Genomic DNA, 20,264 nt, shown 5'->3' with positions numbered 1-20,264 from the left:
CAACTCCTCTACACCCTATCCCCTAAGGGTTAACCCCCTCCCTCTCCCAGCCGCTTCTCTCCTCCTCCACCCAAGCCCCATCTCCCTTTAATCACATCTGATACTGAGCGGCCCAGCAGGAACAAAGAGACCATTTAGAGAAACGGGGCCAAGAAAGTGACCCCCGCACTCTGGGGCGGCCGCCTGGATGCCAGCACAAAGGCGGCATTTCAGAGCTGAAATTTCAGCACCCAACTTGATTAAAGGATTCCACAGGCTTGGAGGAGGGTGGAAGGGGGTACGAAGTCCACTGCTCCCCCAAATTAACCCTTCTCCAGAGCAGCAAACACCCCTCCCGCTCCTGGGGATGCTCATCACTCCCACCCTGTCCAGGGGGCACCCATACCCAGGGTCCCAGCCTCTTGCAGAGGTCAGGCGAGCTCCTCCTCTTCGTGAGGGGAGCTGGCAGCAGAAGGGAGGTCAAGGCTGGAATATTCAGGAAGCCCGTTTTCCCTTCTATCCCTGTTGGTGTCAGTATACACCCTCTCCCTGTCATCTGTTCCCCCCACCCGCCAACCCCGAGGAAGGGAGGAACCAGCATGATTGATTGGGTAAGCAGAGTGAAGAGAACAGGACCCATTAGAACCTAGGGCAGAGAAAGGGGAGCTCCAGTCCTGATTTAATGTCACGCCTTGAACCCAGAAGCCCTGCTCCCCTGCCCACCATCATCCCAGCACCCATCCTAGTGAAGGCCTCAGAGGAGCAGGGGCCCCACGCAGAAGGGGAAGGACACCTTCCAGAAGCTGGGAAGGAGAGGGTATGGGTGTGGCAGACCAGAGAGGTGGGTCATGAAGGATGGTGTGTGGGGAGTGGCCTGACGAGTGGGGATCGAGGGGGGGAAGGGGAGGCAGGGGTGGGCAGGTGCTCGGCCCTTGGTCCAGCTGCTGACTTGCCCGGCAGGGCTCTCTCGGGGAGGGCAGGAGATCACTGCATCCCCAAGCTTCCTGCTGGGGCACTGGCTCCTGAAAGGGGATCCGAGCCCACGATAAGAGGCTCGAGGCAGGTCCTTAGGAAACAATGGGTGGCTTGATGAGACCTGCTCTGTGATACTCCTGAGAAGGGAGAAGCCCCTGCAGCCAGTCCCCACTGGAAAGGAAATTGGGGGTTTCCGTGGCAACCAACTCCCTGGGCACAAAGGCTTGTCTGTCTGCTGGGAAGGCAGCTGAGGTGTCTCCTGCAGCAGCCTCTGCTCTGGTGGACTACGAGATGGAGGGAGGGACGTGGGGGAGCCACAGGGGGTCAGGGCCCCTGGTGCTTCCTAAAGAGCTGACAGTCGCAGGGCCACTGGGATGGATGCACCCTCCAGGCAGCAGGGCGGAAGAAGTGGGTAGGCCTCCCAGGCAGCTGGAGGCGGAGGGGTTGAAATGTTGAAGAATTTATTATTTACACGTATAAAGAATATGAGACTAGGAACTGGGGCTGAGGCACAGTCAGGAAGACGATTCCGGCTCAGTCGGTGATGATAAGCTCGTCTACCCCCCAGTCTTCATAGCTCCCGTCAGGCAGGTAGCGGCGAATGATGATGGGAATCTTTCGGGCCCTGTGGCAGGGGAGAAGTCAAGGTACATGAGGGCTGGTGACCCCAGCCCTGCAGCAGAGGGACAGATGTGCAGAAAGCAAGGCAAGAGAGGTCTCAGCAGCATCCTCTTGAGACTATGAATGCACTTGGTAGGAAAGGAATTACAACAAAAGAAGTTCCTGCATCTCTGAGTGTGGCACTTGAGTCTGGAAGGGCTCTGCCACCCCATGGCTGATGGGAGGAGGGGGAAACGTAGAGGGATGTTGGTAAGGCCAACTGCAGTAGGAACAGGGAAATTCGGACAGACAGCAAAGGTCTCATCAATGTCCTCCCCTCCGCCTTTGCCTGCCCCCTCCTCCCCCTCCCTCCTCCTCCCTGCAGGGCTGACTCCCAAACAAACTAAGGGTCTACAGGAACAAGAACCACACTTCCCATCAGGGAAGTGGGGGAAGGGTGAGCAGCAGAGAACCCAAGGGTTGCCTCCCAGGGCTCTGGAGCAGTGAACCATGATCTGGGCGACTTACTTGAGCTCTTTCATGGCGATGAGCAAGGGATCTGTCTCCCCCTCCAGCTCCACCATCACGGGGGCACACATCCTGTAGGTACAGGGACAGGTGTTGGGGGAGACTACAAACACAGGGAGAAAGGCCCAGCATGAAGTCGGGGGGTAGCTTCACAAACAGGATCAGATCAGCATCCCAGCCCTCACCCAGAAAGGGCACCTTCCAGGTAGGCGGGCACAGCGGATGCGGAGCGGCAGTTCCGGGGCACTGACAGCAAGGGTACGCGAGCGGGAGCCTGTACGCTAGACTTAAACTTTGCCTCCAAAGATACTGAGTTTCTTCCCCAAATCTCACTATCCTCATTTGAAAATGAAGACAAAAAGCCCTGCCACGCCCACACAACAATGATGCTAAAGCACTACTGGAACAAGCAAAGAGCAGGTGGCATGGCTGCTCTCAGCCCTTCAGAGTACTGTATCTGAGGTGAGCACGCTTGTTACTTCCGTCTCACTGATGAAGAAACTGAGGCACAGACGGTCAGTAACTTGCCTAAGGACACACAGCCAGTAAGTGGTAGAACCAAGGTTTGAACCCCGAAGGCTCCTCCCTACTGTGCTCCACCACCTCCCATTATTTTTAAAAGCTGGTGATTCACAAACTGAAGCCCGGTACTGTGAACGGGACAAGTGTGAGCTTTCATCACTGGGCCGTGTGACGTGCGTCATGTCAGCTCCCCTGCCAAGGGCCTCCCCCAGGGCCCATCACAGACTCCTGAGCCTGCAGCCACAGCAGAGTGTTCCGGCACAAAGGACCCGCACGTGCAAAAGCTCACCCTTCTGACCACTCTAACTCGACCCCCCAGCCCTGCCTCGGGGCCCAGCTCGCCTCATTTTCCTTCTCTGACTTGGCAATACCCCCTACAAGGGTCCTGCTCCTCCAGCCTCTACACAGGGCCTGTGGTGGGGCGCTCACCTCCTTGCCACCCTTCCATGACACCCCACAGCCATCAGGCAGGCAGAACCTCACCTGGCCCCTGCTTACCTTTCTAGTACCTTCTCATGCTACCTGCCTATATTTACCCCACATTCCAGCCATACCAAATTACTACAGTTCCCTAGACATACCCTGTTGTTTCCTTTTTTGCATCCTCATACAAGCTCTTCCTCTCCCTACAGGCCTGCAAGAGGCTCAGATGTCTCCACTCGGGAAAGCACTTGCTGAGGCCTCAGTGCCCTGACTCATTTTACATACGCTTCTCTTGGCACCACTACCACTACACTGTGACTACTTGTTTGAAGTTTTCCAACGCGACCTGGTGGCCCAGGACCCCAAGCCCTAGCACAACACTTGGCCCACAGCAGAGGCTCTAGAAACAAACAGGCCAGTTCTAGGCCCACCTCCTCTAGGAAGCCACACTTATTGATTCCAGCTCAAGTTTACACTAATGGATCCCAAACCTAATAATCATCAAAATTACTGGGAAAGTATGCTAAAAATACAGGTTCCCAGGTCCTTCCCCAGACCCTTCCCCCTCACTCTCTAGTGAAGGATCCTGAGAACCTGCATTAGCAAAGCTCCCCAGGTGCTTCTCATAACCAGCCAGTCGGAGAGCCACCAGTTCACACTAAATAATCTACTAATTTCATTGCTAAATATTCTGACGTCTGTTACTCCCCAAAGCCTGAAAATTTCCCAAGGGCAGAGACCAAGTTCTTTAACTTTCTCTATATCCTCTCTCAATAATTATTTGAACTTCCCCAAAATGTAAACCTTTAAAGAATGGGGCAAAATGCTTTCCCTGATCTGCATATGCCTTATTTCTTTCAAGATACGAATAACTCAACAGCATTAATTCATCCAGCCCTACTATGTGCACAGGAAGTGAGAGTGTGCCCGGAACGTCTCCACCTGTGGCAACCATTCAGCCACCAGGTGGGGCTAGTGAACCAGAGAGAGGTTTCATCCACAAATATCCAAGAAACATCTGTTCAGCATCTACTAAGTGCAGAATTGCAGGCCTCGTACTCAGGATAAGCTCCAGCCCTGGCTGTCCAAGGACTTACAGCAGCCGGGGAACCACCAGACAGCACCCTAGCCCTCAGTCAGAAAGAGCACTATAGACTAGACTAAGCTAGACCGAGGCTTGCTCCCCGAGGAAAGCAGGACCTGGGCCTCGGTAGTGTTTGAAATGCCTGCTCCATACTGTCCACCAAATGCAAGCCCATCTTCTGAACTTGTCACTCAATGAACCAGTGACATCTTTTCCAGTCTTGTGCCCCAAGCTACCTGCCATTCCCCCACTACAATCCATACATGCCTGCCTCTACCTGGACCTTTCCTAGTGCTGTTTCTGGCGCCTGGGATACGTTCAAAACCACCTCGCTTTAATTCTAATCTCTTCATGAGGCTTCCCCAGTCACCCCTGCCATTACTCCCTTCTCTCTTTTGTTTCTCTTGTAAAGCAGCAATCCCATCCGCCTTGGGTTCTGGGTATTTAGAACGGGTCCATCTCTCCCACCAGACTGTAAACACCTAGAGACCTGGGGAATTGTGATCAGCTCTGCATCCCCGACAGGTGCAAGCACTATATCTTATTCGATGCTGACAGACTTTAACTTGCATACAGTCTGTTTGTTTGAAAAATAATTTATGAATTATTCTTTCTGCTTGATCATGTTTAGCAGACGTAAGCACTGCCCAATCAGTGCTCTGCAATGATGGAAATGTCCTCTATCTGTACTACCCATTACGGTAGCCATAGGGAGCTACTGGGCACACGAAGTGTGGCTAATGAGACCGAAACACTGAACTTCTATTTCGTTTTACTTAAATTTAAATGACCAAATGTAGCCAGTGGCAACCATAACTGCGGTGCAGGCCTAGAGGATCCTGACCCCAGCGATACCAAAATCATCAAACTGAGTGCAGCTCTCATTTCACCCAGACCAGCAAGGAGCACAACCAGGCTGGCAGGACGCCTACTGCTGCCAAGTGGGTGAGGAACGACGCTGCCCGCCCATAAAGCCCTCTATCGAGGTGAACACGGTGGCCACCTTCACTCCACGAGACTGGAGGAGATGAAGCCCAATGCTGTTTAAAAACCTGGGCGGGGTGGGGACGGATGCACGCATAGATTGAGCATCACCACTCCGCCAGCACGCGTCGCCCCACAACTCTGGCCCCAGCTTTTATTTCAAGCCTAGTTTCGACTACTCCCTACTTGAAGCACCCTCTCCTCTAGGTACCCACCATTTCCCACAGCAGCTTATAAGAGGTCTGGGGTAGGGCTCCTTTCCCCGGCATCACGTTTCCCCGCGGAGGATGTTCCACGAGAGCCACAGTAACGTGCCCATCCCCTCTATGTCTTCCCACTTACTCTCGCCACAACGGAGGAGGAACTCATCTGACAAGGGAGCCTGGCGGGGAAAGCATGCATCTGTGGTCCAGCCTCTTCAAGAGTCCCTGCTTCCTCAAAGCCGCCTGACCTGTCCTCCACGATGCCCACAAGCTTAGCAGGCAGGCTGACACCTGCACACAGGGCCGCTGGCGGCAGCAGTGCCCACGGCTGTTGGGGTGGACACGGAAGCGTCGCACCTGGCGATCCCCACCTGCCTACTGCTAGCTCCTGAATCCTGTTAGTCTTCAACTAGCTCCAAGCTTGGGAGACAAAGGAAAGGCTGCTAATTTCCAATCCCCGACCCCCCCCTCACTGCTCTGTGCTTTCACGTTTCCAGCGGGACCTCTACATGGAGGGCTCCCCCACTCCTCTGGGCTGGCCCTTGTCTATCGACTCAAGAACCACCTTAAGCCCAGGGGGGTGCTGCCGCAGCACCCCCAACTAACCAGCCCACAACGGTCGAGGGCTGATCTTATTCTATTTATTTATTTATTTCTGCTTCCCTAACTGACAGGCACTCGTTACACTCTGTATTCTTATCACTATTCTTCTACTGTACTGTTATCTGACTTCTCAGATGTTTATGTCCTGTTTCTCCACTGGATCACAAACTCTCTGAGGGCAGGGGGTCTAGCACAGTGCCTGGCACACAGGGACAGCACCACCCTTGTTCAGCGTGTGAGAAGAGGGAAGGTCTGTGGTCAGGTGCCAGGCTGAGCCGCACCAACAGCGTGCAGGTTCCCTGTAGCCTGTCTGATGGAAAAGATGGTGAGGAGGCTCATACTCACGCGATCTGAAGGGCTCGGGTGCCCAGCACACGGGCTCGCTCATACTTGGTCATATATGGTGTGGTGATTCGCTTCTGGTTGGCCTGCGGTCGCTCTCCAGAAGGGAGGATCTCAACATTCTCCTGGCCCTCCTGGACACCAAGGAAGAAAAGAGGGAAAAATCTCAGGATGCATTATCGGGGGTGAGGGGCAGGATGACGACGACAGCGATTATAACCACCACTATGCTACTGCTTATTACGTGCCAGTGACCATGCAACTGCCTTGTTAACACCTCATTTAATCCTCACAATAACCTTATGCGGTGGGGATTACAATGCCCATTTTAGAGGCTTGGAGGGTTAGCTAACTTGGCCAAAGTCTCAGACCTAGTAAAAAAGGACTCATGATCAGGGAGTCCAAAGCCAGCTGCCTCATCCAGAAGAGAAGTCCTTGAGCACAGACAACAAATCACCCTAAGAGGAAGAGGAACAAGCACCCCATCTTTACATATTCATATATTTAACAATCACTTATTAAGCATCTGTCATGTGCCAGACATCATAATAGGTGCTGAGACAGAAAGCTAAGAGTTTCTGCTCTCAAAGAATACATAGTCTGGGGAAAAAGACAAGAGTAAACAAAACAACAAGTGCTATAAAAGTATGCAAGTGTGATGTAAAAGAATGAAATTAGAACACTCCCTAACACCATACACAAAAATAAACTCAAAATGGATTTGAGACCTAAATGTAAGACCGGACACTATAAAACTCTTAGAGGAAAACATAGGAAGCACACTCTTTGACATAAATCACAGCAAGATCTTTTTTGATCCACCTCCTACAGTAATGGAAATAAAAACAAAAATAAACAAATGGGACCTAATGAAACTTAAAAGCTTTTGCACAGCAAAGGAAACCACAAACAAGACGAAAAGACAACCCTCAGAATGGGACAAAATATTTGCAAACCAATCAACAGACAAAGGATTAATCTCCAAAATATATAAACAGCTCATACAGCTCAATATTAAAGAAACAAACAACCCAATCCAAAAATGGGCAGAAGACCTAAATAGACATTTCTCCAAAGAAGACATACAGATGGCCAGGAAGCACATGAAAAGCTGCTCAACAACACTAATTATTAGAGAAATGCAAATCAAAACTACAATGAGGTATCACCTCACACCAGTTAGAATGGGCATCATCAGAAAATCTACAAACAACAAATGCTGGAGAGGGTGTGGAGAAAAGGGAACCTTCTTGCATTGTTGGTGGGATTGTAAATTGATACAGCCACTATGGAGAACAGTATGGAGGTTCCTTAAAAAACTAAAAATACGGTTTCCCTGGTGGCGTAGTGGTTGAGAGTCCGCCTGCCGATGCAGGGGACACAGGTTCGTGCCCCAGTCCGGGAAGATCCCACATGCCGCGGAGCAGCTAGGCCCGTGAGCCATGGCCACTGAGCCTGTGTGTCCGGAGCCTGTGCTCTGCAACAGGAGAGGCCACAACGGTGAGAGGCCCGTGTACCGTGTACTAAAGGCCCGTGTACTAAAAATAGAATTACCATATGATCCAGCGATTCCACTACTGGGTATATACCCAGAGAAAACCATAATTCAAAAGACACATGCACCCCAATGTTCACTGCAGCACTATTTACAATAGCCAGGTCATGGAAGCAACCTAAATGCCCATCGACAGACGAATGGATAAAGTTGTGGCACATATATACAATGGAACATTACTCAGCCATAAAAAGGAACAAAATTGAGTCATTTGCTGAGACATGGATCAATCTAGAGACTGTCATACACAGTGAAGTAAGTCAGAAAGAGAAAAACAAATATCGTATATTAATGCACGTATGTGGACCTAGAAAAATGGTACAGATGAACCGGTTTGCAGGGCAGAAGTTGAGACACAGATGTAGAGAACAAACATATGGACACCAAGGGGGGAAAGCTGCGGGGGGGGTGGGGATGGTGGTGTGCTGAATTGGGCGATTGGGATTGACATGTATACACTGATGTGTATAAAACTGATGAGTAATAAGAACCTGCTGTATAAAAAAATAAATAAAATTTAAAAATTTAAAAAAAAAAAAGTTCCTGTGCATGTAATCACACCTTATGTACTGTTTTCTATATAGCTTCTTCCACTCAATGTTATATTTGTAGATTTATCCATTCTGTTGTGTCTACCAGTACTTTGTTCATTTTCACAGCCATCTAGGATTTTATTGTTGGAATATACCACAATCCATATAATCGTTCAATTATAATGAGCATTTGGACTAGTTTGCTATTATGCTATGAATTTTCTTGTACATGTCTTTTGGTCAACATAAGTATGCATCTGTGTTGGGTATACACCCAGGAGCGGGATCACTGGTCCCTAAAAAATATACATCTATACTCCCCTTTAGTACATAACTCCACAGAGTTTTCCAGAGCGCTGGCCCAATTTACACTCGGACCAGAATAATATAAATGTTGCTCCAATTGCTCCACATCTTTCTTCTCACTTGGTATTGTCACTGTAAGATGTCTGCTTTGTCTGGTTTAATTCGAGCCACCTCAGTGGGTGTGGAGTGCTGTCTTGTGGTTTTACTTTCCAGTTTCCTGATGACTAATGATGTTAAGCATCTTTTTTATATATTTATTAGCTATTTGGATATTCTCTTTTGTGATGTACCTGTTCAAATCCCTTGCCCCTTTTTGTATTGGATTTTCTGCATTTTTATGACTGATTTGTAAGAATTCATTGTATAGATGTACTTTCTCAGTTATATGTTTTGCAAATTATCTTCTTTAACTCTGTCTTTCCTGTTCACTCATTTACTGGTTGTAATTTAATTCATCCAATGAGTGCCATTTCACTAATTTACAGAGTTGTAATTGTGTGTGTGAGCTTGTGTATTTAAATAAATAAAATGGAATATCAAAGCACTTCAAAAAAAATTAACAAAAAAAAAAAGTACGCAAGTGTGCCACAAACTTAACAAGAAAGTGAGAGACATCTACCTCATACTGGGGGTTACGAATACAGTCCAGAGATGAGACTTGGGCTGGTCTAGAAGGATGAGTAGGAGCTGCCAAGCTAACGAGGAAGGAAAGGGCATTCCAGGCAGGCTGAAATGCATGCGCAACAGGCACAGAGGAGGGAGAGAATGTACTAGGTCTGGACACCTAATTGTGGAGTATGATTAGAGCAAAAGGTGTGTACAGGGTTATAGGCAGAAGAATAAATTCTATAATAAAGAATTAACTCAACAAATATTTACTGAGTGCTTACTACATGTCAGATAGTATTCTAAGCACTTGGGATAGTGCAGTAAGACAGATAAAAATTCTTTCTCCGGGCTTCCCTGGTGGCGCAGTGGTTGGGGGTCCGCCTGCCGATGCAGGGGACGCGGGTTTGTGCCCCGGTCCGGGAGGATCCCGCGTGCCGCGGAGCGGCTGGGCCCGTGAGCCAGGGCCCGTGAGCCATGGCCGCTGGGCCTGCGCGTCCGGAGCCTGTGCTCTGCAACGGGAGAGGCCACGACAGTGAGAGGCCCGCGTACCGCAAAAAAAAAAAAAAGAAAAAAAAAAAATTAAAAAAAAAAAAATTCTTTCTCCTATAGAACTTACATTATAATGAGATGAGACAAACAGTAAACAAAATTAGTTAAGTACAATGTGTAGTATAAAAACAGAGAAAAGACAGGGAGTGCCAGGGTGGTGATGCTGGAGGAAGGGGTTAATGTGGCAATTTTAAACAGGATGGTCAGGAAGGCCCCACTGAGGTGACATTTAACAAAGACCTGATGAGGCTGAGGAGCAGGTCACGTGCATATCTAAGGAAAAGGAAGAGGGAACAGCACAGTCAAACGTTCTGAGCTGGGGTCTCCCTGGCATGACAGGGACAGCGAGAAGAGATAAGGTCCCAGAGGGAGCAGGTGGCCGGTCAGTGAGCTAACTGCCCCAGAAGCCATGCGCTGTGCTGTGCTCCAAGTGGACAAAAGCCTTCAGGCCCACCCTGAGAGGCTCCTCCACTACCCAGGACTAGATCTCTCCTCACTCTAACTGGCGGTGCCCTGACCACAGACGGGAGGCAGATGCATTCAGTCAGTCATCACTGGCTGGGCTATGCAGCAGCTTGGGCTGCAGAGAGGGGAGCCCAAGGCTAGATACTGACCTCCTCGGCATTCTCCAAGTCATCTAGCCCTTCATCCTCCTCCACGTCATCAAAGTCGTCGCCATCAAAACTGTACAAGAAGCAGCAGCCAGTTAGAGCACCACTTAGTAGAATCAAAGAGGGCAGAGATCTGTGTCTCATCTGAGTTACTAGCATAGGAGGCACTCAATAAATATCTACTTAATGAGTGAATCACTTAATAAATCATTAAGTCATTTGAGTTCCTCGTCTAAAAAAAAAAAAAGCTTACTTTTCTACTCCCTCCTCACAGAGCCCTACTTCCATGCTCCCCTTGGGAGCAAAATTCTTGCAAGAGTTTTCCATCTTCACTGTTTCCGATTCTTCTCTTCCCATCCTGTCATCATCTCACTCCAAAGACTTTCACCTCCATGATTCCACCCAAACCATCCTTTCAAGTTTGTTCATGTTTTCCACATTGCTAAATGTGATGGACTATTCTCGTTCTCATTTAGCCTGATGTGTCAGTTGGCCCACAGGACCACTCGTCTCACTCAAAACACTCTCCTCACTTGACTGCAAGGACTCCTCACACTCTTGGTGTCCTCCCACCTCACTGGCTACTCCTTCTCAGTCTCCTTTGCCGGTGTCTCCTCTCTTCCCCCGAAGCACTCCATGTTGGGATGCTCTGACACGCAGACATCTCCTCTTCTCTACTGACACCCGCCTGAGGATCTCCTCTGTTTCTCAGCTTTGACTAATATACTTATGCTGAGAACTCCCCTATTTTTATCTTCAGGATAGACCTCTCCTCCAACACCACACGTCAGGTAATCTCCTGGGCTCTAGCTTCAAAATAAATCCAGACTTCAAAACCACTTCTCACCACTTCTACTACTATCACCCTAGTGCAAGTCACTGCCTTCTCTCACCTGGATTACTGCAAGCCTCCCAGACCTTTACCACATCAAAGTCTCCCCAGACCCTCCTCGGGATTACTTCTATACTGCAGACCTACTACGCAATTCACACGACCCGGCATTATGTCTATGGGCCTGCCCCCTCTTCTAGAAAGGGACCCCACCTGGAGAGCAGAGACTATACCTAATACACCTATTAGGTATTGACACAGAGCCCGACTCAGCGGAAGTTTGCTGAAAGATACCTTTTTCAGCGATCCTCTCTGGACCCTCGAGCCAGGGTCTTTCTGTGCCCAGCCTCTGGCCGGGTCTATGCTGCCGGCTCACCGCCCTACCCTTCTCCAGCTCCGCGGGCCCCCTCAGCACCCCCAGTGCCCTCAGACACTGCCCCCCGACGCCTGGCTCCTCAACTTCCTTCGACCCAGGCTCCCGCTTCACCCGCCCCTTGCGAGGCTCCGCAAAAGTCACTTCGCTCCCGCACTCACTTGTCCTCGTTGTCTGACATGACACCCGCGCCACAGCTACCGGGTTCTGCGCCCCAGACCCGAGCAGAGACCCGCAAAGAGCACGCCTCCTCCTCGCTCGACGCCAAGCGTACTCTGCGCCTGCGCCGTGACCTAGAGGTAATCACTTCCGGGAGGCAGGCGCGGCGATAAATGTGCGCATGCGCCGAGCGGCGCGTGCGCGTTACCATGGTAGCCAGACAGGCTAGCTGCGGGCTCTAGTCGCTGAGATCTCAAAAGTATTTCTGCGGCGCCCCGGCGCGGGTGCTGCTTCAGAGCCCTGGTTACGATCTGCTGAGCGCAGCCTCCGCTCTCTGTGGGGAGGGATCACCCAGCCGGGGTCTTACTTTAGGGTGAGGTTTCCGTTTAGGCGTGTCACCCAGCGGGCACGGTTACCCTAACGCCCCTTTCCTCCCGAGGGGACTTCTCTGACACAGGCGCCAGGTCAGGTTGAGGTCTCTGTATGCGTGTGGATCTGCCAGTGGATCTGTTCTGGGTGGGAGGATCGGGCACTCTCGCGATGTTCACAGACGGCATCACGATTCTCTTGCGACCCGATCCCTGCTCCCAAACTATGGGTGGTGTTGGGGGTGTGGGAGCAGAGGTTGGATCTGGGAGACAGGGGTTGTGTCGTTGCGTTTTTCCCTCCTCAGAGCCCTCCATGGCTTCCCAGGAGAGGGTGGAGACAGTGACCAAAGGAACAGGGTTCTGGCGCTGCCCCAAGCCGGCCACTTACACCCCAGAGACCTGCGAGCTGCTCAGAGGTCAGTGCGTTAAAGGACAAGAAGAGCGGTGGTCACAGTTACTCTCTGTAACTCAGTTCTCCCCTGCATGACTTATGGTTTAGCAATTGCTGTTTCCATTTTACATATAAGAAGCCTGGAGTTCAGAAAGATTCAGGGGTCCTACAACTTGGAAGTGGCCAAAAGTCAAAGAACTAAGAATTTTAGAGTAGTTAACTCCCCTGCGTCCCTTAGATCACACGTTCAATTTCCCCAGGGAAGCTTTATTTCCTCCCCACCCACCACCACAGTGCAACCAACTGTTAGGCGCCAGCACTCTACCAAATACCTTTTCCTTTGTGGGCTTAGTAGTCAGATACTTAGTAGTCAGTTTCCTTCATTGGCAACCTGTAGTCAGATACCTAGTGTGTCCCGTTGAATTAACATTGAATCAACATCCATCTGCCCCTCTAGTTCATGAACTCCATCAGGACAGGATGCCTGTTTTGGCTACATTTGTAGCTACAATTGTAGCTCCAGCCCCTGGCACATGCTTAATGAATTTTTGTTCATTCATTCCTTCATTCACTCAACAACAAAAAAAATTTAAGCCCACTATGTGCTTTAGACATCGTTCTAGGTGCTGAAAATACAGCAATAAAAAAAAAAAAGAAAAGAAAAACAAGCAAAAATTCTTGGTCCCATGGAGCTAATATTCTAGTAGGAAGGTAACAAATAATAAGATACATAGAACTTAGGTAGTGATGAGTGCTATAGAAAAAAAACAAAGCAGGAAAGGAAGGGAATTCCCTGGCGGTCCAGTGGTTAGGACCCGTCGCTTTCACTGCCAGGGGCCTGGCTTCAATCCCTGTTCCGGGGAACTAAGATCCCACAAGCCGCAGTGCGGGGGGGCGGCCAAGTACTCAAGTGCTGAATGGGGGCAGGAGGTGATACAATGTTAAATTTCAATGGGGTGAGATAAAGGCATCTGCTTGCAGCTCAGGAAGCCTCACTGAAGTGCTTTGTCCTGCAGTGATGATGAAGGAATCCAAACTGACAAACTTCCAACGGCGCCACATCATGGACACCATGAAACGTAAGAGGCCATCTGCAGAAGCTTCCAGGGCAGAGGGATCCTATGCCACATTTTTCATGCTTCTCCATATTAAGAAGTAGGGGACCTCATTTTAAAAGAGAAAGAAAAATTGAATAGTATTTCTGACTCTTGCTCCTGGGGAACTGACTTTGCAGGGTCTTTGCTTCTTCCCCCGACGTGGGTCACAGCACATGAGCCCCTCCTGCAGTCTGGCTCCAGCCAACCTTCCCAACAGATCACAGCCCACTCGAGACTTCCTGCCCAGCCAAATACTCTGAACGTTGTCAAGTCTACAAACTAATCCCGCCCTCTTACACACATACCATATGAGCTCGCCAGAGGAGAGGACTGTGTGTGTCTCATTCATAGATTTTTTCATTCATAGCTTAGCTGGCAGGAACAAGATTACTGGCAGGCTTCCAACTTAGCAAAAGTATGCAAAACATTTCCACAGCTCACCTCTAACCACACATTGTATTATTTATTTTCAAGGAAAACAAAAAAGTGAATGTACATGGGCACAATAACAAGGTGCTCTCTAAGATCTTAAAAACAACCTTGCTTTCTGAGATTTAACTGAATCAACACGTAGTGGATCAGAACAGAGATCTGTAGAGTTACCTTTAAGAGGATGCCAGAAGGTCCAAACCTGCCAAATCTCACTTGAATCTACCAATAGCTATTGCCGTCTCTCCAGAAAGAAGGTACCTATCAGGAGGCATCTGGTCAACCACAGAGGCATAGGGATGAGAAAGTCAGAGAGACAAATATCGACAGTGCCTGCCCAGCACTGGCAGAGGGAGGGAGGCTCCGTCAGACCAGTTCAGAAGTCAGATCTCCTTCCTCATTGTAGACAAGGACAACTCAGGCCGCCATTGCCTAGCACCGCAACACGGCTGAGTCACAGAACTCAATCTCCATGCTCAGCAGTCTACTAATCATTTGGGGTCCCCTATAACATGACTACAAAGAATATGCTAGAAATCCCACTAAAAGTAAATACCAGGAGACCAAGGACTGGGTCCGCCTTGTTCACCATGGTACCTTGACTCCTAGGCGCTCAACGTTAGTTGAAGGACTAATTGCATTAGTGGTTAGGGCAACACAAGTCACCGGTTTGCCTGGAAGTTTTGTTCTCCTTAAAAGTTTTTTCTTTAAAATAGTGCCTCCAAGCATTGGCGTTGAGTCTGGTTTCTTCTCCTAGAATCATCTCTCTATTCCTCTCTTCCTTTTTTTTTTTAAATTTATCTTATTTATTTATTTTTGTCTGCGTTGGGTCTGCTGCGCGCGGGCTTTCTCTAGTCACAGCGAGCGGGGGCAACTCTTCCTTGTGGTGCGCGGGCTTCTCATTGCGGTGGCTTCTCTTGTTACGGAGCATGAGCTCTAGGCGCGCAGGCTTCAGTAGTTGTGGCTCGCGGGCTTTAGAGCACAGGCTCAGTAGTTGTGGTGCACGGGCTTAGTTGCTCTGCGGCTTGTGGGATCTTCCCGGACCAGGGTTCGAACCGGTGTCCCCTGCATTGGCAGGAGGATTCTTAACCACTGTGCCACCAGGGAAGCCCTATTCCTCTCTTCTTAACCAAGTCCTACTTGTTGGTTTGAGGCTTAGTTCAAATTCTGTTGCAAGCCACAAATTCCTCTCCTTCACCTGAACTCCCAGAATTACTTGGGCCATAATTATTTACTGAGACTGAGCCAAAGGAAGAGGTAGCATTTGGTACTGGACAGGTAGAAATAGCAGAGAGAGTAGGAGGAACATTCTAGAAAGCACAGCATCTCTTCAGAGAAGAGAGATAAACCATGGTGTGGCCCTAGGTAGAGGGTGTGAGAAGGGAAGGGTAGTGGGGAATAATGGCAGCTCTATCCTTCCGGTTCCTCAGGGCAGACACCTCAGAGACATCCTGTCTCCTCTTCCTCTTTCTCCCAGACCCCACATCCAACCCATCAGCAGTCCTGTCTGCTTGACCTTCAAACCATATCCTGACTGTGACTACCTGTACCCTCGACCCCCAACGCTGTATTTTTTTTTTTTTTTTTTTTTTTTTTTGGCCGTGCCGAGCAGCTTGTGGGATCTTAGTTCCTGGACCAGGGATTGAACCCATGCCCCCTGCAGTGGAAGTGCAGAGTCCTAACTGCTGGGAAGCCAGGGAAGTCCCAACGCTGTATTTTCAAGGGCAGCTAAAGGGCTCATGTCATTCCTCTGCTCAGAACCCTCCGATGGCTTCCCACCGCACACACAGTAAAAGCCAGTCTTTCCAGAGGCCTACGAGGCCCGGTATGTCTCTTGCCCTCCGTGACCTCTGACCTCTAGTCCCACTACACCCCACCCCTTGCTCAGTCCGCTCCTGGCACCCTAACCTCCTGGCTGTTCCTCAGGCACTCCAGGCACATTCCCACCTCAGGTCCTTTACCCTTGCCATTCCCTCTGCCTGGAATGCTCTTCCCTGAAATACCTGCAGGGCTGGCCTCTTACCACTTTGGGGTCTTTCCTCAAATGTCTCTGTCTCCATGCGGCCTTCCCTGGCTACCCTATTTATAACTGTAAATCCTGCTCCGACACACCCTGTGCTCCATCGCTGTACTGTCACTAACGTACTATATATTTTACTTGTTTTATCATCATCTACACCCCAGATGTGCGTGCCACGAGGGCAGGGCTTCATCTTACTCACACTTTACCCCCAGTGCCTTGGGCCTGGCACAGAGTACACGCTCAATACGTATTTGCCAGATGGATGATAGAAGGCTGGAAATGTAAGGGAGGTAGACAGGGGCCAGATCAGAACAGTGGCTGGGGACTGTGCTGAGCTGGGCTTTAAGGCAATTGAGAGGAGGGGCCAGTCAACCAGGTAGGAGGTGACACATTTGGCTGGCCTGGGGGAGGAGCCCCAGGTCTGGGTGGGTCAAGGCAGTGGGGATGGACGGTAGGAGGGATCGGTGTCTAGCACCATCCAAACCACCCCTCCCTGCCCATGGACCAAGCAGGTTTTAGGGATCCATCTATAGAAACCAAAGCACCAGGATGAAGGCTGGATGTACGAGGATGTTTATTACATCATTGTTTGAAATAGTTTAAAAAAAAACAAACTGGAAATTTCCTGCATTTCTGAAACTAGGAGACTCATTGAATAAATAATGTTTCTAAGGACTAGTATACAGCTATAAAAAATAAGTTATATATAAATGGAGTGATCTGGAAAGATGTCCATGATAGACTGTTAAGAGTCTATTACTGAATAGAATACAGTATGATCCAGTGTTTGAAACATGAATCTTACATATGCACACATATCTTTGAACATGTTTATGTAAGCAACAAAAAGAATGGGCCGAGACCACCAACTTGTTACCATGGCTTCTTGTAGAGGGGGGCTCGGAGGGGAGAAGGGAAGACCCTTCTGTACTGTTTGACTTGTTATAACAGGTAGGGACCGCTTTTATAAACTAAAAAAAGAAAGCCAGGAGGGCCCCCCCACCCTGACCCTTCCTTCCGCAGGAGGAGACACTCTCCCCCTACAGTGCAGTCCAACTTCCAGCCAGAGGGTGTTGCCTTCCAAGCAGCCGGCCCCAGCCACCTACTTGCCTCCCATCCTGGCCGTCCGGTCGCACCTCCGGCCTGCCAGCATGTGCCAAGCCGACGGGGCCTACAGCCGGGAGCAGTTCAAGCCCCAGGCCACCCGTAAGTGAGGGGCCTCCACTAGAGCCCCTCTCCTACCGCCCTCCGAGGGGGTAGGGGGCAGGGAGACTTGCAGCCCGCAGAGCGCGGAGCGGGCAGCTAATCAAATTCTCACGTTGTTTATACCGATGCTCTTGAACCTCAGCACATGTTAGCTTGGGGGCATTCAGGGTGCACGGGAAACCAGTTAGGTGTTCGTTTTCATACATTTTTCCGGAACTCTCTTTAACCATTAACTGGTTTCCGCCCATCTCTGATGAATGTTCGGCGGTCAGGCATCACGGCCACTGCTCTCTGAAGCTCACACGGTGCCTGGAACCCAGGGCTCCTCTGCGCTGCAGCCTATTTCAGGGAGTCGTTCCCCCCCACCCGTTTCTACTTGGCACCTGACATGGCTCTTGGGCTAGCCCCTCCGACAGCTCCCAGGCAGCCTCCCCATCCCAGCTGCACTGCGGCAGTCACTGAGTTTTCTTAGCCTTGCTCTGTACCCGGGCAACATGTGGGTTTTGACGAAGCTCTCTTGTGGGTCCTTTCAACCCCTTCCTGCCTATCATGACTGACCAGCTCAGGGACACCTAGGGTAGAAGGTGCTGGGTTTGCAGAAGCCCTACCCATGTTACCCTGGAGCGAGCGTGCCCAACTGGGAACACGGACCATGAATGGGGGTGCTCTTCACGCCTTAACTAGGCCATGTCCGGGCCCAACAGGAGATCTGGAGAAGGAGAAGCGAAGACTCCAAAATATTTTTGCCACTGGGAAGGAGCCAGCGGAACGGAAAAGAAAGCCCCCTCCTGTGCGACAGGAGAACCCAGCCCCTGAGCTGGACCGGTTTGAAGAATGTGAGCCCCTGATGGGCCAGTTACGCTGGGGAGGGGAGTGTGTGTGGAGGGGGGAATCCCTGAGGGGCAACCGCAGAACTGCTTCCTGTTCCCAAGAAAAGCAACCTGCCGTCCCTGCCATCCCTCCTGGGAGCCTGAGGGCCCCCGTTGCCCTGTACACTGACGGCCCTTTCCCTTTCCAGTGGTAAAGGAAATCCAGGAGAGGAAAGAATTCCTGGCTGACATGGAGGCCCTAGGGCAGGGCAGACAGTACCAAGCGATCATCCTTACTGAAATCTCGCAGGTAGGAGAAGCAACAAGGAAATGGAGCCGGTGGGGAGGGGGCGATGCACCCCTGTGAGTGTGGAGGACGAGATGTGAGCAGAAATAAAGGGTCTGCTGCGGCCATTTCGGGAGTCCGGCTCTAGCCTCCCATCTGCGGTGGCTCCTGGAGTTCCTTCCCTGATCCCCAGCTTTCCCTGATGCCCTCTGCAGAAACTACAGGAAATGGAAGACCTTGACCACAAGAGGAGTGAGGAACTTAGGAAGGCTCTTGCCACCACTTAATCTGCCTCCGGAGGGGGGCGGGGGAGCCCAACCTCTACCATTGGAGCCCACCCCCTTGCCAAGCAGGGTCACCCCCAGGTCAGCCCACCCACCCCAGCCTTCAGCCATGTAAATGGTTGTATAGCACTGCCCCCACCTAGGGCACCCTGCACATAGCACGCTAGAAAATGGACCACGTCTCAGAAAATGAGCTGATTCTCCTTGAGACGCTGCCCAGGGATCCTCAGTCAGCTGAGCCTCTGAGACCAGTCACAGATACAGACACATACACACACACACAGTCTTTTCTTGGGGAAAGAGCCACACACACAGTGAAAGCAAGGATCCAGGTCTCACCATCTTGGGTGTATGTCTAAGGGCATCCATTGGGCTCCCTTCCCACAGCCTCACCCACTGCGTGTCCCTGTGTCCGGCACATTAGGTTTTCTGAACTTAGTAATGAATATGATTCCTTTCTTCCTACCTGTCTTAGGACCTACTTATTTGACTTCTTACAGCTTTGGGCAAATATTTAACCACTGTGATTAACAGGCTAATAAAACACATTTAACGTAGGTCATCACACACACCATTTTGTTTTCAGAGGGATAAACCTTATTTGTTCAAGGGGTTAGAATTTTTCACGCCCAGTTGGTTTCTAGCTGTTTTGCACATTTCAAGTGAAAATGGAACGAAGGCTCCTGGAGCACCCCATGGCCGGGCACGACGGCAGGTGCCAGTGTCACTCTCAGCTGATTCTCAGTAAATGCCTGTGATGATACATTATCCCTATGTGAAAACCAGGGCTCACCAAGATGCTATGACCAGAGCCATTTAACTAGCAAGTAGCCTACTCAGGATTAAAAGTTAGCTTTCTGTCTTTCTACCAAACGCACAGCCCATAGAAAGAAACCCAAAGGGGTGGGAGGGACCCAGACGGAAGGGGTCCTGCTTTGGAAGTCCACTCCCAGCCTGTGCGGTCTGAGCCCAGCAGCCTCATCTCCGATGGCTCGCCTGTGCGGCCTGCCTCAAAGGGCTGCTGAGGAGACATCCGCCCCCAGGAGCAGCGCCCCAGGCCTGGCGCACGGCACACGGCAGTCCCCGTGTCTTGACAACCACAAGCCTTATGGTCTCCAGTATTCTGTCATTTTTCTGTCCCCATAAATCAAAGTATTTCAGAAATTTCAACCAACCATCCCACTTGGAGGGATTCATATAATCTTCTCAGGCCACATGACCCAAGTCTGGGTTTGCAGAATAAACACGGCCCTGCAGCCCCAAACAGACAAACAGAGAGGACCAGATCAGGGGCTGGGCTCTGTAACACTCCATGAGAAGCCTGTATCCACACACCCTCCAGAACCTGAGGGCCAAGGGTGCAGCATGACGAGGACAGCCGCCCTCCACCTCGAAGGCCCCAGCACGTGGCCCAGGGGCAGCGAACCAGAGAACCCAGGACAGCCCAGGACAAAGTCGGCCCACCCGTGACACCACAGCAGCCTGCCCTCGATTTAAATTTGCATCGGTTGCCGACATTTACAAATCACACACACGCACCATCTGGATTTCCAGTTTCTCTTGAAAAATGGAAAGATCTGGCCCCACTGGGCCCACATCCC

At 50.6% G+C, this 20,264-nt stretch overlaps 2 protein-coding genes across 2 annotated transcripts; one reads left to right on the top strand and one right to left on the bottom strand.

The window, feature by feature from the left end:
• Positions 1-1,398: 1,398 nt before the first annotated feature.
• POLR2F (RNA polymerase II, I and III subunit F) lies at positions 1,399-11,894 on the bottom strand. Its single transcript, XM_082849460.1, has 5 exons — positions 11,773-11,894; positions 10,410-10,479; positions 6,247-6,377; positions 2,083-2,154; positions 1,399-1,579 (listed from the first exon to the last, which is right to left on the bottom strand). The coding sequence occupies exons 1-5, from the start codon at positions 11,790-11,792 to the stop codon at positions 1,489-1,491; spliced, it is 384 nt and encodes a 127-aa protein (XP_082705586.1). The 5' UTR covers positions 11,793-11,894; the 3' UTR covers positions 1,399-1,488.
• Positions 11,895-12,044: 150 nt separating this feature from the next.
• LOC309968800 (UPF0193 protein EVG1) lies at positions 12,045-18,666 on the top strand (the record flags this gene model as incomplete). Its single annotated transcript, XM_082850273.1, has 7 exons — positions 12,045-12,143; positions 12,444-12,554; positions 13,546-13,608; positions 17,102-17,284; positions 17,989-18,120; positions 18,303-18,403; positions 18,595-18,666. The coding sequence occupies exons 2-7, from the start codon at positions 12,452-12,454 to the stop codon at positions 18,664-18,666; spliced, it is 654 nt and encodes a 217-aa protein (XP_082706399.1). The 5' UTR covers positions 12,045-12,143; positions 12,444-12,451.
• Between the last annotated feature and the right edge of the window lie 1,598 nt (positions 18,667-20,264).

This window comes from Leucopleurus acutus, assembly GCF_964270905.1.
Source record: "Leucopleurus acutus genome assembly, chromosome: 11".
Taxonomy (NCBI): domain Eukaryota; kingdom Metazoa; phylum Chordata; class Mammalia; order Artiodactyla; family Delphinidae; genus Leucopleurus; species Leucopleurus acutus.
This window is presented reverse-complemented; position numbering and strand designations above follow the sequence as displayed.